General features: G+C 41.4%; 1 protein-coding gene and 1 long non-coding RNA gene across 3 annotated transcripts in view; both read left to right on the top strand.

Annotated features, from left to right (window-relative positions):
- LOC135321497 (uncharacterized) overlaps positions 1-17,050 on the top strand; it is a 49,682-nt gene extending 32,632 nt beyond the window's left edge. Inside the window, exons 2-3 of the long non-coding RNA XR_010381301.1 lie at positions 13,594-13,675; positions 16,689-17,050. This is a non-coding gene — a long non-coding RNA (uncharacterized LOC135321497). The remainder of the gene's footprint in view (positions 1-13,593; positions 13,676-16,688) is intronic.
- Positions 17,051-17,207: 157 nt separating this feature from the next.
- Positions 17,208-19,452, top strand: part of SLAIN2 (SLAIN motif family member 2) — a 60,728-nt gene continuing 58,483 nt past the window's right edge. The window contains exon 1 of one of the 2 annotated variants that reach the window (XM_031435020.2): positions 17,208-17,872. In XM_031435020.2, coding sequence (XP_031290880.1) covers positions 17,484-17,872 — 389 coding nt within the window. In that variant the 5' untranslated portion in view covers positions 17,208-17,483. The remainder of the gene's footprint in view (positions 17,873-19,452) is intronic. The other variant, XM_010992856.3, reaches the window with a different exon arrangement.

Here is a 19,452-nt window from a genome sequence, read left to right as displayed (position 1 = left end):
AAGGTCTGGGAATCAAGCCAGCCAAGGTAAAACTCTCCTTAAAATAGAGATGGCAAAATGGCAGCCCACAAGCCACACTCAGCCCTCCTTCCAATTTAATTTAAATTGTAGTGTGTTGCTGTTGTCTTTACTGAGTTGGTTTCCAACATATAACAGTGTGAGAATTGCACCTAAAAATCTGGATTTCCAGATCTTATGAAAAAATCAGAAGACCTGGCAACACTAAGACCCTTTTCCCTATGGGAAGAATGAACCAGAGCTTGGTAGCAGTGTGTCTTTTAATGGGGCATCACTCCAGTTCTCTATGACTCCCCCACTTTCCCTCACTTAAATTACCTTTCTGGCTCCTATAGGCATTTGAATTTGTCACCCCTGCTCTATGTCACACCAGGAAGGTTAGGAAGCATCTGTGAGATGAAAGGCCATATCTTCTTTGAAGATGGGGCATCACATGAAAGAAAGGATATAAGAGGGGAACACTTAGGCATTGCAAATCCTGTCCTGCCACAATAGGACAAAGGGGGAGAGACTGATGAAAGAAGAGCACAGAGGCAAGTAAGGCAGCTTCAGAGAGTGTGGTGGGTAGGGAAGCAAGACAAATAGATTAAGGTGCCTGGCTGGTGAGAAGAATTAAAGTGCAATGCTTATAGTCTTCCACGAGCTTGTGTGTTGGAGGCTCTCCCTCTCCTCCCACCCTCCAGTCTTGCTTGTCTTACTCCCTTCTCTGTAACTGAAAAGCATCATCCTTGATGTCCCTCTGAAGCAGGAGAGAAGGGGCAGGGCACAACTATTAAAAGAATGACACAGCAATTGAAGATAGGACAAAAACTGGTGAGAACCAAGATGGTGGGAGATTTAACTCCCATTAGACCTTGAGACACAAGATGGGGAAAGATTTGACTTCTGGTAGACCTTGAGCTTCATTATACACTCATTGTAATATATTAGCATGGTAAATGACACACTGACAAATGCCATGACTGTTCTGAGGCTAACCATAAAAGGTCAAAAAGCAGGTGGTGGCCCAGTTCCTGGGAATCTCAGCCCCTTCCCTAAAGTAGTTGAAGTAATCCTCCCACTTGTTAGCATATGAAATTACTGAGCCCATAAAACCTAACCAGCCCCACGCCTCATGGCTGGATCTCACTTTCCTAGAGAATCCCATGCTTTGGGGCCACCCCCTCCCCTTTTGCCTCTCGCCTCTCTAGATGGCCTGCATTCTGCCTATGGAGTGTGCATCTCTCTGAAAAAAAAATCTACCTTTACTCAACTATGGCTCACTCTTGCATTCTTTCCGAAATGAAGCCCAGGACCCTCACTTGGAGGGGTGCATCCCAGGGACTCACCTGGGACCTGGGACATGACCATCGTTTCCTGCCCATTTTCCTGTAACACCTCCAAGCAGCAGAGGAAGAGATATAGCCCTCATAATTTAGAAGCAAACTGCATGTAGTTCTACTTTAAATGTATGAGGGAGAAAGCTTTTGAAAGGAATCATAAACTATTTCAAAAAGAATACCTTCCAAAGTTGGCTTATATTTCTTTTAATCCCAATTTTCATATGCCATGTTAGATATTTAAAGTTAGATGCATGTAAATTATCAAACAATTGGGCTAAAGTTTCTTACACCAAACTTACTGTTTTTTTACAACTTTAAAGTTGTTCATTGAGAAAACTTACCTTGAGGTCTATATATATTATATCTATAACTGTATGTGAAACAGAGTTTCAGCTCCTTAATACTCCACGATTGTGAGTGAAAATAAAATGGCAAGTTTCACACTGGTAGAGAAGAAACTTCTGGCAATAACTAAAGAAAAGAGGGAGTCAGTGAAACATTGGATTGTGAAGGCTCTCCACTTCAGCGAAATTCGCCCCTCTGGAAAGAATTCAGAAATTTTCATATTTATAGTATTATATCACCTTCAGGGAAGATCTAAGAGTTGACTATAGCTTAGAAGGAAAGGAAAAGGAGAGGAGAGTGGAGAGTGGAGAAATGCTGAGCTTCACCTTTGTTGCGTGCATTCAAAAGAGAGAATTGATAAATGGTAGATTTGGGTTACTTTACTATTCTGTTTAACTTCCATTTCCTATGACCTTTCTTGGCATTTGATTCCCTTTTCTTGTAGTGCTTAGTTATTTTATATATTGTAACCATGGACAGCAAAATTTTTTACAAATTGATTTCTTGAAAGTAAAATGATATCACCATTGTGGAGATACTCAGTTAATTTGAAGATGTACATACCGTGTGACCCAGAAATTCCTCCTGTAGGCATAGACCCCATAGAAATTCTTGCATATGTGCACAGAAAACCTGTACAAGAATGTACTTTCAGTATTGTTGGTCACAATCTCAATTAATAGTAGAATAGATAAATGAATTGTGGCCTATGCACACACAGAATACTGCACTGTAATGAAAAGGAATGAACTATGGCTTCATGTATCATTATGGGGGAATCTTGCAAATGTAATGTTGAGGGGAAAAGCAGATTGCAAAAGGAACAGTATTGGAGCATAACAGCATTTGAAACAGTGTGGCATCGTCATGCAGATAGTCTAGAGCAGACTGCTGAATTCAAACCTACCTCTATTATTTATTAACCGACCTTGTGACATTGGCCATCACTTACCCTCTATGGGCCTCAATTTCCTTGTCTATAAAGTGGGGATAGTGATTATTCCTACTTCACATGGTGGTTGTGAAAATAAAAATGAGTTAACACTAAAGTATTCAGAAGAATACGTGGTACCATTGTTTTTCATACAATGTACATTTCATACCTGCAAAAAATACTGTATATTTTGTAAGAATGATACATGTTAGTAAACATATATGGGAATGAAAATACAAATTCATGATAGTGATTATCTCCTGGACAGAGGGATATTTCCTCAGCTGTGGTAGATGCACGATTTTTTAAATTATAATTCTTATTATGCCTTTGTGTATGACTGAGCTATTTCAGAATAAATTTTTTTTACCACTTTTTTTTCCCCTAATGGAGGTATTGTGGATTGAACACATGACCTCATTCATGCTAAGCATGTGCTCTCCCACTGAGCTATACTCTCCCCTCTCATGATAAATTTTAAATCAAATAAATAAAATTTACTTTTAAAACTGTACAGACAGCATAACCAAATTTCCCCCCAAAAATGGAAAATAGAGAAAATTCACTCCAAATTACATCTTTAACCCACAAGTTAAAAATTAAGTAATTCTTTCAACATCTGAGTAAGGTTAGTGAGTAAGAATATTACTTTTGCAGCATTACTCATAATAGCCAAAATCAACCCAAATGACCATCAGCAAGCAAGTGGATAAACAAAATGTTGAATATCCATATAATGGAAGGAAATTCAGCAAGAAAAAAAGCAATGAAATGTTGATATATGCTACAACTTGGATGAAATTCAAAAACATTATGCACAGTAAAAGGAGCCAGACACAAAAGACCACATGTTGTATGATTCCATTTATATGAAATGTCTACGAAAGGCCAAAAAAGTGCCAAAAATAGATTAGTGGTTGCCTGGGGCCGTTGGGGAGGAAACAAAGAGTGGCTGCAAATTAGCAGAGAGGATTTTTAGGGGGTGTTGGAAATGTTCTAGGACTGCATGGTGATGATGGTTGCACAACTTTGTGTATTACTTTGTATATTACTAAAATTCATTGAATTATATACCTAAAATGGGTGAATTTTATGGTATGTAATTTATATGTCCCCAAAAAACTGTTTTTAAAAACAGTCTTCAAAGAAGAAGCACTTATGCCCAGGGGAGGGGGAGGGAATGTTATTTTAGTTTACAAACTTGAACATGGTTGGATATAAATCTGAGAAAGGACCCCAAACTGTACCCCCATTAAACTATGTCAGTAAAAACCCTCCAGATAGGTTGAGGTGGAGGCTGAAAGCAAAGGCATCTTTCTGTCAGGGTCTCTGGGAGGAGGCCACCTGGTAGGAAGCCCCCTACCAACCTTTTACAGACATAGTAGAAAAAAATAGTAATGGTGGCACCATCAGGAGAGCGCAATCTGGAGATGGTGCTCCTGGTTCTTTATGTTCTGTAGGTGGTTTGCAGGAAATTCAGAAGTTCTTGTATGCCTCAATTTGGGGAGGGCTGGCACCAAAGCCTGGGAAAGAGAATTAACTGAAAGAAGCCTGGAAATTGCAATCCTGGGATATCATACATCTGTTGATGACACTCAAGTTTATATCTAACTTAGATCTCACAGCTGCCTCACGGTTCTGATCTTCAGTGGCCAACTTGATATCTTCTGTTGGCTATTTCACAGCAGTATCCAAATAAACATGGCCCCAAACCTCCCCAACCCCATCACTCTCCCAGGTTGCCACCCCTACCCACATTCACTGTCCCAGTCTCCTCAGTACATGGAATCCACTTTCTCTATCTCCACTGCCATCACTTATTCCTGGCCATCATCATTTCTCTCCTGGACAAAGCAACAACCTCTTAACTGGTCTCTCTGCTTCCACTTTTGCTTTCCTCCAAACCACCTTCCACACAACAGCAAAACTTCTTTTCTTAAATGCAAATTGGGTCCTATCACTTAAGTGCTTAAGACTCTCCAGTAGCGCCCCATTGTAGGCAGAATAAGTCCTAACTCCTTACTTTGGCGGATAAATCCCTGAATAATCAGGCTCCTGCCTAAATTCTCACCTGGCATTCTTCCCGTCTCTGCAGTTATTCACATTTGTTCTTCTCTCAGTTTTCACATTTCCTAAGCTCTTCCCATCTCAAGGTTTTGGCACTTACTGTTTCTTCAATTTGTACCAACCTTCTGCCTTCTCATCTTTCACATTACAGCTTAAATATGCCTCTCCCAAAGTCACCTTATCCAGTCACATTGTGTAAGGCAGCCTCCATTAATGTTCTCTTCCTTCATCTCTTTTTTGTTTTCTTCACAGCACTTCTCCCATTTTGCGAATGCTGTGTGTTGCTATACCTTTATTTTAGGCTGCTTCTCTTATGAGAATTGAAACTCTATGAACTGTATGCTGTTTACTATTATAGCCCCAGCATCCAGCATAATACTTGGAATGGCTCAACAATTGAATGAAAGTGCTTAGAAAACCACTTGATTATTTTGACCTATTGTTGAATTTTCAGAAAGAAACAGATTTTCTTGGCTGTATCAGTACTATTTTGATTACGTGTAGCGGAAGCCCATTTAAGCTTAAATAAAAGGGAGATTTATTATGTGGACACAGAGTTCTCTCAGGAAGCTAAAGGGCAAAGGTATAGATGTCTCTTAGGAAAGAATTTAGGGCAGGAACTGGAGTACTGTAGGGAACCCAGGGATTTCACCCTACTTCGAAGTTAACAAGTTCTCCTGCCAAGGTTTCATTCTAGCAGAAGAAACGAGATTCCTGAGTCAGAGACAAAGAGCAATGTATGATTCGTACATATAGTAGTAGGCAGAGTATCAGCATTTGCACTGATTCCGAGCTCCAGTTCCCACAGGGCAACGTGAAGAGAGCCAGGTGGTGCTTACTCACCCAATGGGTTGTGTTACAGGTAAGAAACCTCAAGTTTGGGGAACCCAAATCTTTTATAATGGGCAGTATGCATGCCTGGCCTTGGCCCTGGGGGGAAACTTTATCATATTGGATAGTAAACAAACCTTTGCTACACAGAGAGAGGCATTATCTTTATAGTCCAAGGCTGTTTGCTGTATAAACATCCTTGAAAAGATAATTGAGAACAAGCATGTCCAGTGCCTCACTGATAACATATGGTGGGGGAAGGGGGAGGTGGGGGAATGGGAGGGGAGAGGGGAGAGGAGGCGGGGAGGTGGGGAGAGAATGAGCTAAGCAGAAAAAACAACAGACATCCACCATATTTACATCTCTGGAGCACGGTAGCTTTTAGTATGGTTATGGGAATAAGTTAGCACTTTTTACAAATGAATTCAGGAAACATTTACTGATTTCTATCTTATAAAACCTTACCATTAGAACTTGTTTTTCTTTTTAAAAATGTTGGCATCTCTTCCTAAAAGGTATAGAATATTTTGAAAACAATGTTAATGTGTGTTCACAACAGTTGGTATGGAGGAGAGCGATTTAAATTCCTGGCAATGATGTATTTGAAATAATTCTTTAAAAATAGTTTCTCTTAAAATTTTCTGTTTCTGTTTTTTTAACTGTAGACTGTGGCAGAGGGTCACATGGGGTATTGTTTTATGTTTTTCCTGCTTAAGGGAATCTGAACTATTTTGACTCCGTAGGGAAAAAACCAAAACTTGGAACATTTATAGCTGTCTTTAAAATAAATTCAAGGCAGTACTAAGGGACTTAAATGCCCTCACTTAGTTTCCCCATAATCATTTCAGATTTTTAAAATTACGTTTTTACATGAATTTGAAATTAAGGTTACCCAGAATTCTGTGGATGAAGAAAGTCTCATAGTCTTAGGAAATAAACCAGTAGTCAAGGCTTACCGCTACCAGAGTAACCTTATTCTATGATTTCTCTCCGATCAGTGATTATAGAATGACAGTTTGTAAACAAATCAATAATTTGTTTATTGTTTCTTTAGTTATACTTATCGATACATTTGTCTTAGATGATGAAATCATAAAATATTGGACTTTAATCAGCTTAGTTCACTTTATAGGGAACTTAGCATAACAATTAAGTGCTTAAATACTCGCTTAATTAAGAAAATGGTCCACAAATCAATTATAGAACGAGGATTTTCAATCTTAGTGAAAGGTGAATATTTAGAAGCAACATTCCCTCTGACTCAGTGTTAGTACTTTTTTGTTGTCTATCTCTTAAATTTAAGAAAAGAAATTTCCTTTTCCCCTTGTTTCTCTCAATTTTAACCCAAGGAAAAGTAGAACCTACTTCAGCTATATTTAGCAGTAGAGTTATACTGTAATGGCAAATTTAAATTACACATTGTTTTTCGTGTAGTTAAAAGTGTTCTTAAGCTAGAGAAATATTTCAATCAACAAAGATTCATTGGAAACTACATGCAGGACATGAAGCTTATTTAATAAGAACGAGAAAAGTGAAAGCAACATCGAAGACACAATTCATATTCTTTAATGTGCTCACTCAGAACACAAAATACCATTAATCTGCCATCATTATTGTAAAATTTAGCTACTACTTAGAGAAGTGATTTTTAGTACGGTGCTATTTAAAACATAGAACTTATTTGTAACTGGTGCATGGTGAGTACAGAAATTGAGATGAACCATTTAGAAACTTTTATGGCAGTTTGTGTAATTTTCTGCCATAAAAAATTTAAGCTTTTAAATTCAAGAACCACTGCTCTAATGTACCAGAAATGCTTATACACAATCAGAATTGTAATATAAAAATCAAAGCCCCTAATGAGAGATCAAAAAGTTTAGTTTTGTTGTAAAGCAGCCTGGAAGAAAGAAGAAATTGTATAGGGTGGATGTTGCACTTTCGTAAGTAAACGTTTGGGGAAAAAAATTTAGGCTTTACTTTTATATATCTTTTTAAATTTTATTTTTCTAGGAATTCACTTTTTCAAAAGTCTAATTCTCCTACAGGTTGGAAATAAATAAAACTCATCCTTACCACAGTTAGTTTATTTTTTTATTTTTTGTGGGTGGGTATAGATAATTAGGTTTATTTACTTTTTAGAGGAGTTACTGGGGGTTGAACCCAGGACCTTGTGCATACTAAGCATGTGCTCTACCACTTGAGCTATACCCTCGCTGCCACAGTTAGTTTTAGAAGCTCTATTTTAGTATAAAGCATTATAAAGTCACCTCATTACTATTACTCTTAAGTGGTTACTGAACACTCTAGCAGTCTGATAGGATTATAGGTTGTTTACTAAATATGCTAGATTACTAACTATTATGTATGTATATAAAGCCCAAAATACTTGAGATACCTGATGAAGTTGATATGCTCACTGTTGCCTTCATGCCCATAATCTGGAAATACTACAGGACTGTGTTCACCTCTGTCCCCTCACCACTCTGCCCCCTCCCCCCCAGCCTCAGCCTGTTCTACCACAGTGGACTAATCTTAGTTAGCCTAATAATATGTGAGTCTAATATTATGTCACCCAAGAATCAGGAATTGAGACACTGAGAGACTGAGTGATTAGGTCACAGTGGCGCACAAACTGAAATGTCAACAGTTGTTACAACACCAAACAAAAGCCACATCTAAACTGATGTTATGAAGGGAATCCAGAAGCCGTGAGTAAGCAGAAATTTTGAGAGACAATAATGAGGAATGCAGCAACTGGCAAACGTGCAGGAAGCAGAGAAGAGAGGGCTCTTGTTAAAATGTAAATCAAGTCCCGCCACCCTCCTGCTCAAAATCCTCCCTTTTCTTCTCATTTTACTTAGAGTAAAAGCCAAAGTCTTCACAAGCACCCAGTAGGCTCTACAGAATCTTTCCTCCATCCCTCTGACTTCCATCTCCCACGACTCTCCCCCCTACTCGCTCTAGTTTAGCCCCATAAACTTTGTTCCTCCATGAAGCCAGGTACATTATTGCCTCAGGGCCTTTGCACTTGCTATTTTGTTGGTCTGCTCTTCCCAAGTTACCTGCTTGTCTTGCTCTCTCAACTCCTTCAGACCTTTGCTCAAATGTCATCTTCTCTGTAATGCTTTCCTTAAGCACTGTATTTAAAATTGCAATCCCACCCCTACTCACACTCCTTATACTCTTCTCTGATTCTCTTCCTTTACTTATGTGATTATTGTCTGTCACCCATCACTAAAATGTAAGCTCCATGAAGTCAGGTCTTTTTCCTCCACTTGATTCTTTGCTATGTGCCCAATGCCTGGAACAATTCCTGGTGCATAATACATGCTCAATAAATATGTTAGATACATAAATGAATGAATTGTTTAAGGAAATGGAGGACATTGCTTTGGTTTCTTACTTTATAGTTCTACTCCTCAAGTGGCCTGGCCACACTGTATTAGCTATCATCGGGTGTTATAATATGACTTTTTAATAGCTCCCCTTTTTCACTTTTTGATTTTTGGTTTTTTTAAGCATGTCAATATTTACATGGTTCCAAAGTCAAAACCATGTTACAAGAGAAACTCAAGATAAATTCTGTTTCATCAATGAAAAATTCATCAGTCAACCTAAGAAATGAAAATTTTTATTCAAGCCAAATTGAGGATTAGAACCTGGGGAACAGCCTCTTAGAAAGCTCTTAGAACTGTTCTACCCATTAGGAGTCAAAGCACAGTTACATAAATTTTTTGAGACAGAGGGCTGTACGTTAGATGACATATTATTGACAGTTTACACAGTTCAGATCTGCAAGTACAAAGTGGTGGGTCACTGTGACCCCTTTACAAGGTCAAAAAGGAATGTTATCCTAAAGGAGTTGTCTTGTTGGTGCTAGGAGAATGTTGTTCTTTATGGCTGAGCAGGTATTTCTGCTTCTAGGAAGGTTTGGTGGATGCATAATGCAGATACACAATGCACAGCAGAGGGGAGAGGAGGCCAAAGGACAGAGACAATTCTTTCATGTTTAAATTTTTCTTGTCTTACCATAAAATATGAATTTTATTTCACAATTGCAATGCCCTTCACTCTGTTTCTGCTCCCCATTAGGTAACCATTTTCTAACTGATTTTTGGTTTGATTTTTATTGATTCTTCCATTGTTTCTTCTTGCAAACATAAGCATGTATGTATATATTTTATATCCCTCCCTGCTGTTAACACTGAGCTCCATTCTGAAACAGTTATCATGGAGACATATGGAGATCCTTTTCTTTTTCACTGAGGCATCGTCCTCCATTATGTGACTGCTTCATGGTTTTCTCAACTAGTCCCATGTTGATAACATTTGGGTTGCTCTCAGTCTTTTGCTGTTACAAATCATGGCATAATAAATAGTAAATTGCCTTGTGCATATTTCTGTTCATATTTTTTTCCAGCTTACTTTTGGTATAGATTCTCAGAAATGAGATGAGTAGATATCCTCCTTTTTAAATTGAGATAATTCAAGTGGTTTTCTGTTCATTACAATCAACAAGTCGAGATTAAGACAGCTACCTATCCCTGAAGGCCCATGTGAAATCACACTTCTTCTGAGAAAACTCTTACTATCTCAGGCAGAAGGAATCTACTTCTATTCCTCTAATACTCTCTCAAAAAAAGAAAAAGAAAAAGAAAAAAATCAGAAAACAAGCATGAAAAAGCCCTTCTGTTCTCTCTTGTCCATATAGCTCACTTGGCACTTTTCACAAGGTTCTTTGTATAGTTATCCTCATTCATTTCATCTCCTCAATTGGACACTAAGCATCTGCAGAGCGAGGACCACAGTCCTTATGACCTTTATGGTCTCTGGCCCTTAACAGTGTACCTTGAATTAGTTAACAGTGATCGAATGCATATATAGAGAGAGTATATAATCCAGCATACAACAGTGCCCCATATAAAACTCCATTTAGAGTTATGCCACCAGAATAAATCCCATATGAACTGAAGAGCTGAATGTAAAAATTCTAAGAAACTATAAGAAAACAAGAAATGATAGTTATCATTTGTTTGGAGGTCAGGAAAGGACTATCTGAACTTTGTGGCTTCAAGCTAGGCTCACCCAAGACAAATGAATCTGGAGTCCTTTAGCACATCATTTGGATCTTCCAATAGCTTCTGCCCATTTTCTCTGCTCATGGTCCCAATCCTGGCTGGTTCACTGCTGGGCTGACCCTTCAAAGGATGACTGAATGTTCTGGCCAAATCTAAGGTTCCAGTGCCAAGCCCATTGCTACAGTCATGTGCAAGATCTGGCAACTGAATTATCGCAGTCAGGGAGCACATCAGCTTCTGTGGGAGGTGGTGTCCTTTATTAGCCTTTCGACTAACTGTAGGAGGAGTTGTTTTTTTCTGCTTGGACTCTAACAGGCTACGCCTGCTCTTGGAGGGGACCTTGTGCAACATTATGATGTAGCTCTCAATGCGTCTGAGGCAGGGAGTAGAAAAACATCTCCTTTATCCTGCCTGTTCAAGAGGTTGGATAAATTCATTATCTTCTACGCAACCTGCAATCTCATCTTTGAAAGCAGTACACACTCCCTTGCTATCCCATTGTATACATACCTTCTACCTGCCAGGATCATCACGGTCAACACCATGATCTGTCTAGCTGCCAGTGTACAACAGAATTTTGGTGATTTTCTCATAAGCTGTTTACAAAGATACCACATCATAATTTGGATCCAATGTTCAAGGACCCAGAGGATGCTTAAACATAACTGCTAACTGACAGCTGTGCATGACTGAAGGTTGCCTAAATACCTAGCTACACCTTCTGATCAACTGATGGGGGCTGCAAAAACAGGCAATAGCAAAAGCTCAAATAATTTGGGAGAATGGTGATGATAGAAAAGAGAAAGCGAGTCTTCCAATAATGCTAGAGTAGACAGACAGAGCAGCTCAGTTTGAACTGAGAGCCACCTCTTCGTGTGCAGGTGCCCTGTCTGAGGTAAATCATGCCCAGTGACAACAGGGGAATCACCTGTGCCGTGCCCTACCGTTCATCTCTTCCCTGCCCAACACTCTACCCTCATTTCTCTAGACTAGAGTGCAGATGTGAGATGAGGGCTATCTGGTTTCCGGGAACTTCGGGGAGATGGAATCTGTTTACACATCAACACAATGGTGGACTCCTGTGCATCAGGGAGCTCTGCACAGTGGGCTTTAGTCCAGCGTATCTGGTTACTGATGTGTCCCAAGGCTAGAAACTCAACCCAGCCAGGCAGCAGCATCACTGGCTGTTTAAATGCAACTGTTCCTTCCACACAACCTGCTACAAAGGCTGCAACCACTTAACTTTTAACATTTGCCAAGAATTACTCTCTCATCTACTGTTGAGACCACTGCTCCTTGTTCTTGTCTGTTTCCCTGGCTCTATGCTTTGTCTTTTGATATCTGCTTTTGTCTCTCTTATTTCAAGACCCATTCAAATTTTCTTTCTCTCATGTATGGGCCTAGCGCTCTTACTATTAAATTCTGGCTCTTACATCTTCAAGCTTTGTTGATTTTGGTGGTAGTGCTACTGCCGTAGAGACTCCCTCTGCTGACTTCTTCTCCATCAAACTACAGGCTGGACTAGTCTACCAGGCTTTCTGGTAAGAAGCTCAGATGATGAAGCTTCATCTTAGCAAACTGCTGACTGAGGGCGGGAGGCGGTGTGTGTTTCAGGACTTCTCCACCCACCTCTCAAGTGTCTGGAATACTGTCTGAGTAAATGGTCTACCAGGAAGCCTTTTGAGCAAGAGAGAGAGGAACTTTCTCTCTCCTTAAGGAATAGATTGTTTCAATGTGTCAAGTCCCAGAGGTGCTGAAACTTCAAAACTAGCAAACTTGCTCTTCAAACAAGAGGATTGAGTATTTGGGTGTCATAAAAGTAGTAACCCTCCCTCCCAACCCCACCCCAGATGGCAGCTGACCGAGGTGTCAATATTCTTGTAAGGAAAACAATGGAGAACTCGTCTTGGTCATGAACTATTGGAGATTATGAGTGCAGATTCTGAAGTCAGACCACCTTGGTTCAAAATGAACTTTGTTACTTCCTGGTTAATTCTTTAACATTTCTGTCTCAGTAGCCTCATTTGTAAAATGAAGATGGTGATACTAATAGCTGTTACCTCAAAGGACAATTGTGAGTTTCAAATGAGTTATTACATATCATAAACATAGTCAATAATTGTTAGCTACTCTTATTATTGGGCCAATTCAGAAAAACCTAGATATTTACAGAATTACACTTCCACAAAGATGATGAATAAGAAAGTCACTTTCTAGATGTGCTCGGGCAGTTTGAATAGTTTATGACGTCTTTCAGTCCGTGTAATATTCCAGACATACCCCAAAGACTCAGGAATGGAATTCACTACAACTTCTTAGATAGAAGAGTAACTATATAAATATCTCAAGGACAGCTTAATTTATTTTAGCCTAATACAACCGTCTATTCATAGTCTATTATTTCTCTGCCATCTCTAGATCAATACTCAGAATAATAAATTTTAAATCCTAGATCAGATTAGTGGGACTTGTCATATCAACTTGGAGATTTGGATAATTCTTAGTAAGTTTTCTCCTATCCTTGAATGATAGGTTCTCTTGAACATCATAGATATTCAGAAGTGGTTCATACTCTACATTTCCAACTTCACTGTCCTGCTGATATACTACTTAAAGAAAGGAGGAAATAATAAATGTTATATAACAATCATATCATCCCCCTTGCTACCACAAAAAGGGTGGTAGATAAGGCCTTGTTTCATCTGGGGCTAAGACAGCAGCCTGCTAAAAGTTTAAGAACCTGTTCACCTTTGCCCTGAAAGGGTCATGGACCTTCCCATCTTCACATCAATATGATACATGCCCCCAACAGTGTGATAGGGGGCTGCCCTCTGGCCAGAGGACCTTAAGGAAGTGATGCCTACCATTATGACAGCTTTTGAAGCAACCCATAATGGTAAGATCTGATCAATGCTGACTGGAGAAATTCTAGATCCAAACCCTGGCCCCTCTTCTTTTTGCCTCCAAGATTCTAATTCTGAATCTCTTATACACATAGCCTTGAAAGTTCCTGGGTTTCCTTCTTAAAGCTGCAAGTGCCAAGATAGTGGAGAAGAGGCCCCTTGATATCGAGACCAGAGGTGGGTAGATCTTGGTGGAGAACGCTGGTGAGGAATAGATGAGAGAAAACAAGCAGGAAATGACTAGCCCAGCATGTGCCTCTGAAGATAAATTGGTTTTACTGGATAGTAAAGGTTTCTTCAAAGAATTTGAAGGTTTTTTTGTTTGGTTGGTTTTTAAAAAATGCAAATATTGCTGTAAGTGTCTTGCAATTTCTAAACTCCACTTGGGCACGTGCTCACACACACACATACATCTTGGTTTAGGATTTTAGGACTGCTAAATACCTTTAAGCCATTGAGTAATTGTTTTTCACTTAAATACTTTTAGTGGTTTGTAATATTTTCCACTTTGTCAGGAATATCGCCAAGAGCTAACATGCAAGTAGGAGCAAGTTATGGAAAGGGCCACACCTGCTTAGAACAGAAGCAACTCCTTCAGCTGGGAGCAAAGTGAACTTATTATACAGGACAACACCTGAAAAGCTAGTTGGGCTAACTGTGATGCATACTACAGACACCTCCCAGCTTTAGTCCTTGTATCTACATAAGAGTCACTTTTACAGTGACTTTTAAAAAACATGCTCTAATACTTCTGAGTCACCAGAGGAAACTGTATCGTAGTTAACCAGAAAGACAAGGATAGGTTTAGGATAGAATGGAAATATTTTTATCATCATAGTTCTCAGTAAGAACCTAAGACTTTCTCTCCTCAGTAATTGTTAGGCACTCAGGACGTGGAGAATGATCTCGTTTTGAGGAGGACATATGTAGTGTGACATTTTCCTCTTTTGAAAGAGGAAAATATAAATAAGAAAAATCAACCAATCAACAGTATTAGGAATTTCCACTTTAATGATTTGAGACTTAACAAACACGTTTATCTGAAATTTTCTGTTAGGAGACTTCACTTGACCTAAATCCATCCATTCATTCAATATTTATTGAACACCTATCATCTAGTAGGCACTGTTCCTGGCATTGGAGATACAGCAGTGAATCCTGTTTACACACAGTTCACATTCTACAGGGGAGAGACAGGCAGTAAGCAAAGGAAGAAATAGATGATGTGTCTGAGGAAAAATGAAACAGGTTAAGAGGATGGGGGATGACAGGGATGCTCTTTTATGAGGTCATCATAATGAGATTAGTGAACTTAGGTGGTGATATTTGAGCTGAGACCTGAATGAAGGGAGAAGGCTAGTCATGAGACAATGTGGAGGAAGAATAGATCCCAGAGGGAACAGCAAGTGTGAAGTTCCTAAAGTGTGAACATCCGAAAGGCCAGTGTGGCTGGAGCAGAGTGATGGAGGGGAATCGTGGTATTTAATGGGATACCTGCAGAAGTTTCTCAGTATCCAGTCTTACAGACCAAGGAAAGGACTTGGGATTTCAAGTATGTTGGGAAACAAGTGGAGGATTCCTAGCAAAGGAGCGACCTGATCTGAGTTATCATCTAGTTGCTGTGCACATTGCAGATTGTAAACAGCAAATTGGAACAGCTCATTAAGAGAGTACCATGGTAAGCTAGATAAGGACAGATGGCAACTTGAACTAGAGTTGTACCAATGGAGGTGCTAGAACCATTCAGATATATTTTGAATAGAGCCAGCATGATCTGTGTAAGGTTCAGAGATTAAGGTCCAGTACCGCATTTGTGGTATAGCTGGAATCTGCCATCCTGCCTTCTAATTCCCCATTCATTTCTCCACATTATATCAGCCTCTCCTTGCCCCATGAAATATTAGCATTTAACTTCATAATGTCATATGAACTACTTTTTCAAGGAATATATTTAAAGTAAATGTTCTTGTTACAGAACCTGGCTCGTTGGAATCTATTTCACAAAACATTAAATGCAAGTGAAAAGTGCTATATGTGAAGCAGTCATGATGTTTAACCCTCTGGTGACTAGTTCAGATGTGTCAGAGACAGCAATGATATTTAGATGTGAATTATATAGATAATACATATTACTTCACAATTATTGTCTGTTAACAGACATCTTTTGACTAGGAAAGGGAAAATACTTCATAGTTAGTCAGCAAACTTTGGAAATACTCAATGCTTTTTTTTAGCCATGAACAAACATCTGGTCCTTGACTAATAAGAATTTACATTCTTCATAACTTTCAACAAACCAGATATTGAATGTCCACTGTGTCAGATACTATACTAGACATGGAAAACAAAAATGAATGGTCTCTTTTCATCAAGCATACAGACAACAAACGAAAAAGACTTAGAAAAAGAAGCAGATTTTTTACAAGTGCAAACACCTGTTGAAAATGATGGATCAGGTGATGCTAAACAGAAACAATTAGATCTTTGTGGAATTGTCAGAAAAAGGTTTCCTGGATGGGTGAGCATGGGTTTTAAGAAAAGGAGTCGAATTTGGCAGGTAGAATATCTAGGCAGGGAAAATACAGCGCAGAAAGGCTCAAGGGTAGAAACAAACCACGTTATATGAGTGCCCACCCAGGTGTAATAGGACTGGATCATTATTAGCTAAGGGTGGAGGAGGCAATTAGAGGAAAACTGCAGATACAAGCCAAATAGTTCACAATTGACATCTGAAGAGCAGTAAATGTGATCACAACAAAGAATTTAGGTGTTTTGTTTTGTTTTGCTGTCAGTAGTACGAATTATAAACAGGTGCCACCGAAGGCAGATTTTTTTTTTTTTACATTCATACATCTCCCAGCATTCATCAGTATTTGTCAAAGTTTATTAAAGTACTTTCAGTATATAACTTTTTAAAAATTCAACACACTATGAAAAGTTTTTCAGAAGAAAAACGAGCCAAAGAGCAGATTATGCATTAACAAAGATGAGAGGAATGGGTTTCTATCTCCTGCTTCCATGCCATTGTGCAGTAAACTTTAAATCGGGAAAGTTTTTCTAATAAACGAGATGACGCCTTTAAAGTGCTTAGCACAGTGTCTGGTCCGTAGTAAGCACTCAACAATTTATGGTTATTATTTTGACCTTAGACCTCTCTTAACCATTTGGGATTCTGTTTTCTCATTTTCAGAGGAAGAAACGGGTCACAGATGGTCTGAGGCTCCTGCCAGCCCTGACAATCTCCTATTTCAAGGAGGCATCGAATAAATATTTGCTGAACAGACACAGTAAACGGGGCCCTGTTGAGCGCCCCATCCGAGAACCAGCCGGGAGTGTCGACAGGATCGGGGGGTGGGGGGGCCCATAAGCGAGTGTTTGGAGGTGGAGATAAAACTACAACGCCCCCCCTCATCCAAGGCCAACAGGCCGGGTTGAGGAAAATCTCTGTTGGCGATCTTAGCCCCACCCGCCGCCAAGTCCACACTCCCCTCGGGCCCCGCCTGCGGCGGGAATCGCTCTTCCCAGACAGCGGGCAGTGCCCGCCCCTGCCGACGCCTTGGGCACGCCCCTTCCGGCTCAACTCCCGCCCACCCGCCCCGCCCAGCGGCCTCGCCCAAGGCCCCGCCCCTCCGCGAGGCAGGCGCCTGGCCCTCTCAGCGCTAGCTCGCGGCCGCGTCCACCCCCGACGCTCTGAGGTCACTGACGGGGCCGGGCTGAGGGGGGCGGAGGGACGGAGGGAAGATGGCGGTCGAGGCCGGATATTGGCACCGCCTCCCCCAATCCTGGAGCCGGCGCAGATGAGGCGGCTCGGCTGGGGCCAGCGGCGCTTCGGAACCGGAGCAGGTGGGACCCTGGCGGTGGGGCTTGGCCCTGCTGTATGCCGGCGCCTCGGCTAGAGTGAGCGGCGGCGGCGCCCTTCCTCCGGCTCTTTCCCTGTGGCCGTGAGTTCGAGCGGGTGGCAGGCGGCAGAGGCGGCGGGGCCGGGATGGAGGACGTAAACTCCAATGTGAACGCGGACCAGGAGGTACGGAAGCTGCAGGAGCTGGTGAAGAAGCTGGAGAAGCAGAACGAACAGCTGAGGAGCCGCTCCGGGGCCGTGCAGAGCGCCGGCTCCCTGGGGCCTGGCAGCCCTGTTCGGGTCGGCGGGTCCACTCCCTCCTCTGGCGCGGCGTCCCCTCGGGGCTTCCCCTTGGGCCTCAACGTCAAGTCGGGCAGCGGGGCCGGGTCGGGCCCAAGGCGGACGAGTAGCGAGGAGCTGCGGGACGCCACCTCTTTGCTGGCAGCGGGCGAGGGCGGCTTGCTGGACGAGGTGGAGCCGCTGCGGCCCGAGGAGCTGGAGCGCCTGTCAGGCTGGGAGGAGGAGGAGGAGAGCTGGTGAGCGCGGGGCTCTGGGCCGGGGCTGGGCGGGGACGGGCCTGGGGGCGGAGAGCGTCTTTCGAGGGTCCCTTGGTAAGACACCTGGCTTTGTGTAGCCGGATCCGCTCTCTGACGGGGACTCGTGGTTTTCTTGCTGTGCCTGCGGAAAGGTCAGCTAGAGTTGGCGGCTCCAGGCTAGCGAGAGGAACAGGGTTTGTAGCTAGTTCTTCTCTGGGCTGGGGGCCCTCTGGACTTTGGACCCCGTTGGGGTCTTTGGGCTGGTACAGCGTAGGAAGAGCTGCTCGCCGTGGGAGGAGTCGGAGATGGAAAGCTGCTTTGTGTGAAATTCTGGCTTTCGGATGGTGGCCTGGGCATTTTGGATTTGGGGGAGGGGTCTGCTTGATGAGGTATCACCTGGTCGGGGAGCAGACCAGAGTGGTCTTAAGTCTGTGCAGTGGTCAGTGTTTTGGGCCAGTGGGAGATGGGTACGTTTCTGTCCGCGATGGGGAGACCATGTGAATCAGCACTCCCTCTCGGGTAGTGGGGTAAAGCTTGCTTTGTGTGAAGAGGGCAGAGGATGGTGCTGCTTTGTGTACAGTCAAAGGTGGAACAAGAGCCCTGGCTCTCCTTTTTTAAACACGAATTGGGTCTGCCGTTTTTCGGAGCTGAGAAGTGACAGTTATCCTTTCAGTTCTGTATCATCCTAGGGGCAGAGAGCCCTATTTAAAAACCTAAACCGAACTGTATTGTCATAAGTCACTTCTTGATAAAGTTGTGATCCACACCATATCACTTCCATATATAGAAAGGACAAGGGAGGCAGTTTCCCTCATGGTTTATTATAACAGCAGAAAGATGTCAATTGGAAATTCTTAACTTACCCTTTTTTAAAAGTTTTAATTTTTAGCTGAGATACCTCTGCTCTTTGTTGACACTGAAACTTCTAACTTAGTGAAATTGAAATCCTTCATGGACTATGGTATTGCAGGGCTACAACTTTACAGAGGTGGTTAAGAGCTTTGCCTGGATTCAGTCCCTGGCTCTGCTACTTACTAGCTGTACGACCTTGGGCAAGTTACTCTAAGCCTCGCCTTCTTCCTCTATTGGATGGAGAAAATAATAGTTCTTACCTCTTTAGAGTTGTGAACATTATGTGAGATAATCTGTATGCTTTTAAAAAATATTTTAATGAAGTGTTGTTGATTTATGCTTTTAGCATGAGTCTGGCATATTAGCTCTCTGAGACTAGCTACAATTACTCTTAAGCCTGTTTGTTTAAATTGAGAAATATTGGGTGAGTGCTTTCAGGATCTTGTGGGAGATTCTTAAATGTTGATCCCTGCTCATTAAGGCAGTTATCGTAGTCAAGCTTTATGCAGGAATAAAATAAGAAATAGTCTAGGAAATACACAATGAATTGCTAAAAAGAGTGATAGGGACAAAAAGTACTGAGAGTGCTCAGAATTGGGAAGAAAATAATAGTCTAAAGTAGTTGGGGCAGACTTTGAGAGGTGGCTTTTATGCTCTGACAACTGCTAGAGGCAGAAATATTTGTAACTCCCAATTAGAAAGGTTTGAATTACGTCGATACTCTTGAA

This window comes from Camelus dromedarius, chromosome 1 (assembly GCF_036321535.1).
Source record: "Camelus dromedarius isolate mCamDro1 chromosome 1, mCamDro1.pat, whole genome shotgun sequence".
Classification (NCBI taxonomy): domain Eukaryota; kingdom Metazoa; phylum Chordata; class Mammalia; order Artiodactyla; family Camelidae; genus Camelus; species Camelus dromedarius.
This window is presented reverse-complemented; position numbering and strand designations above follow the sequence as displayed.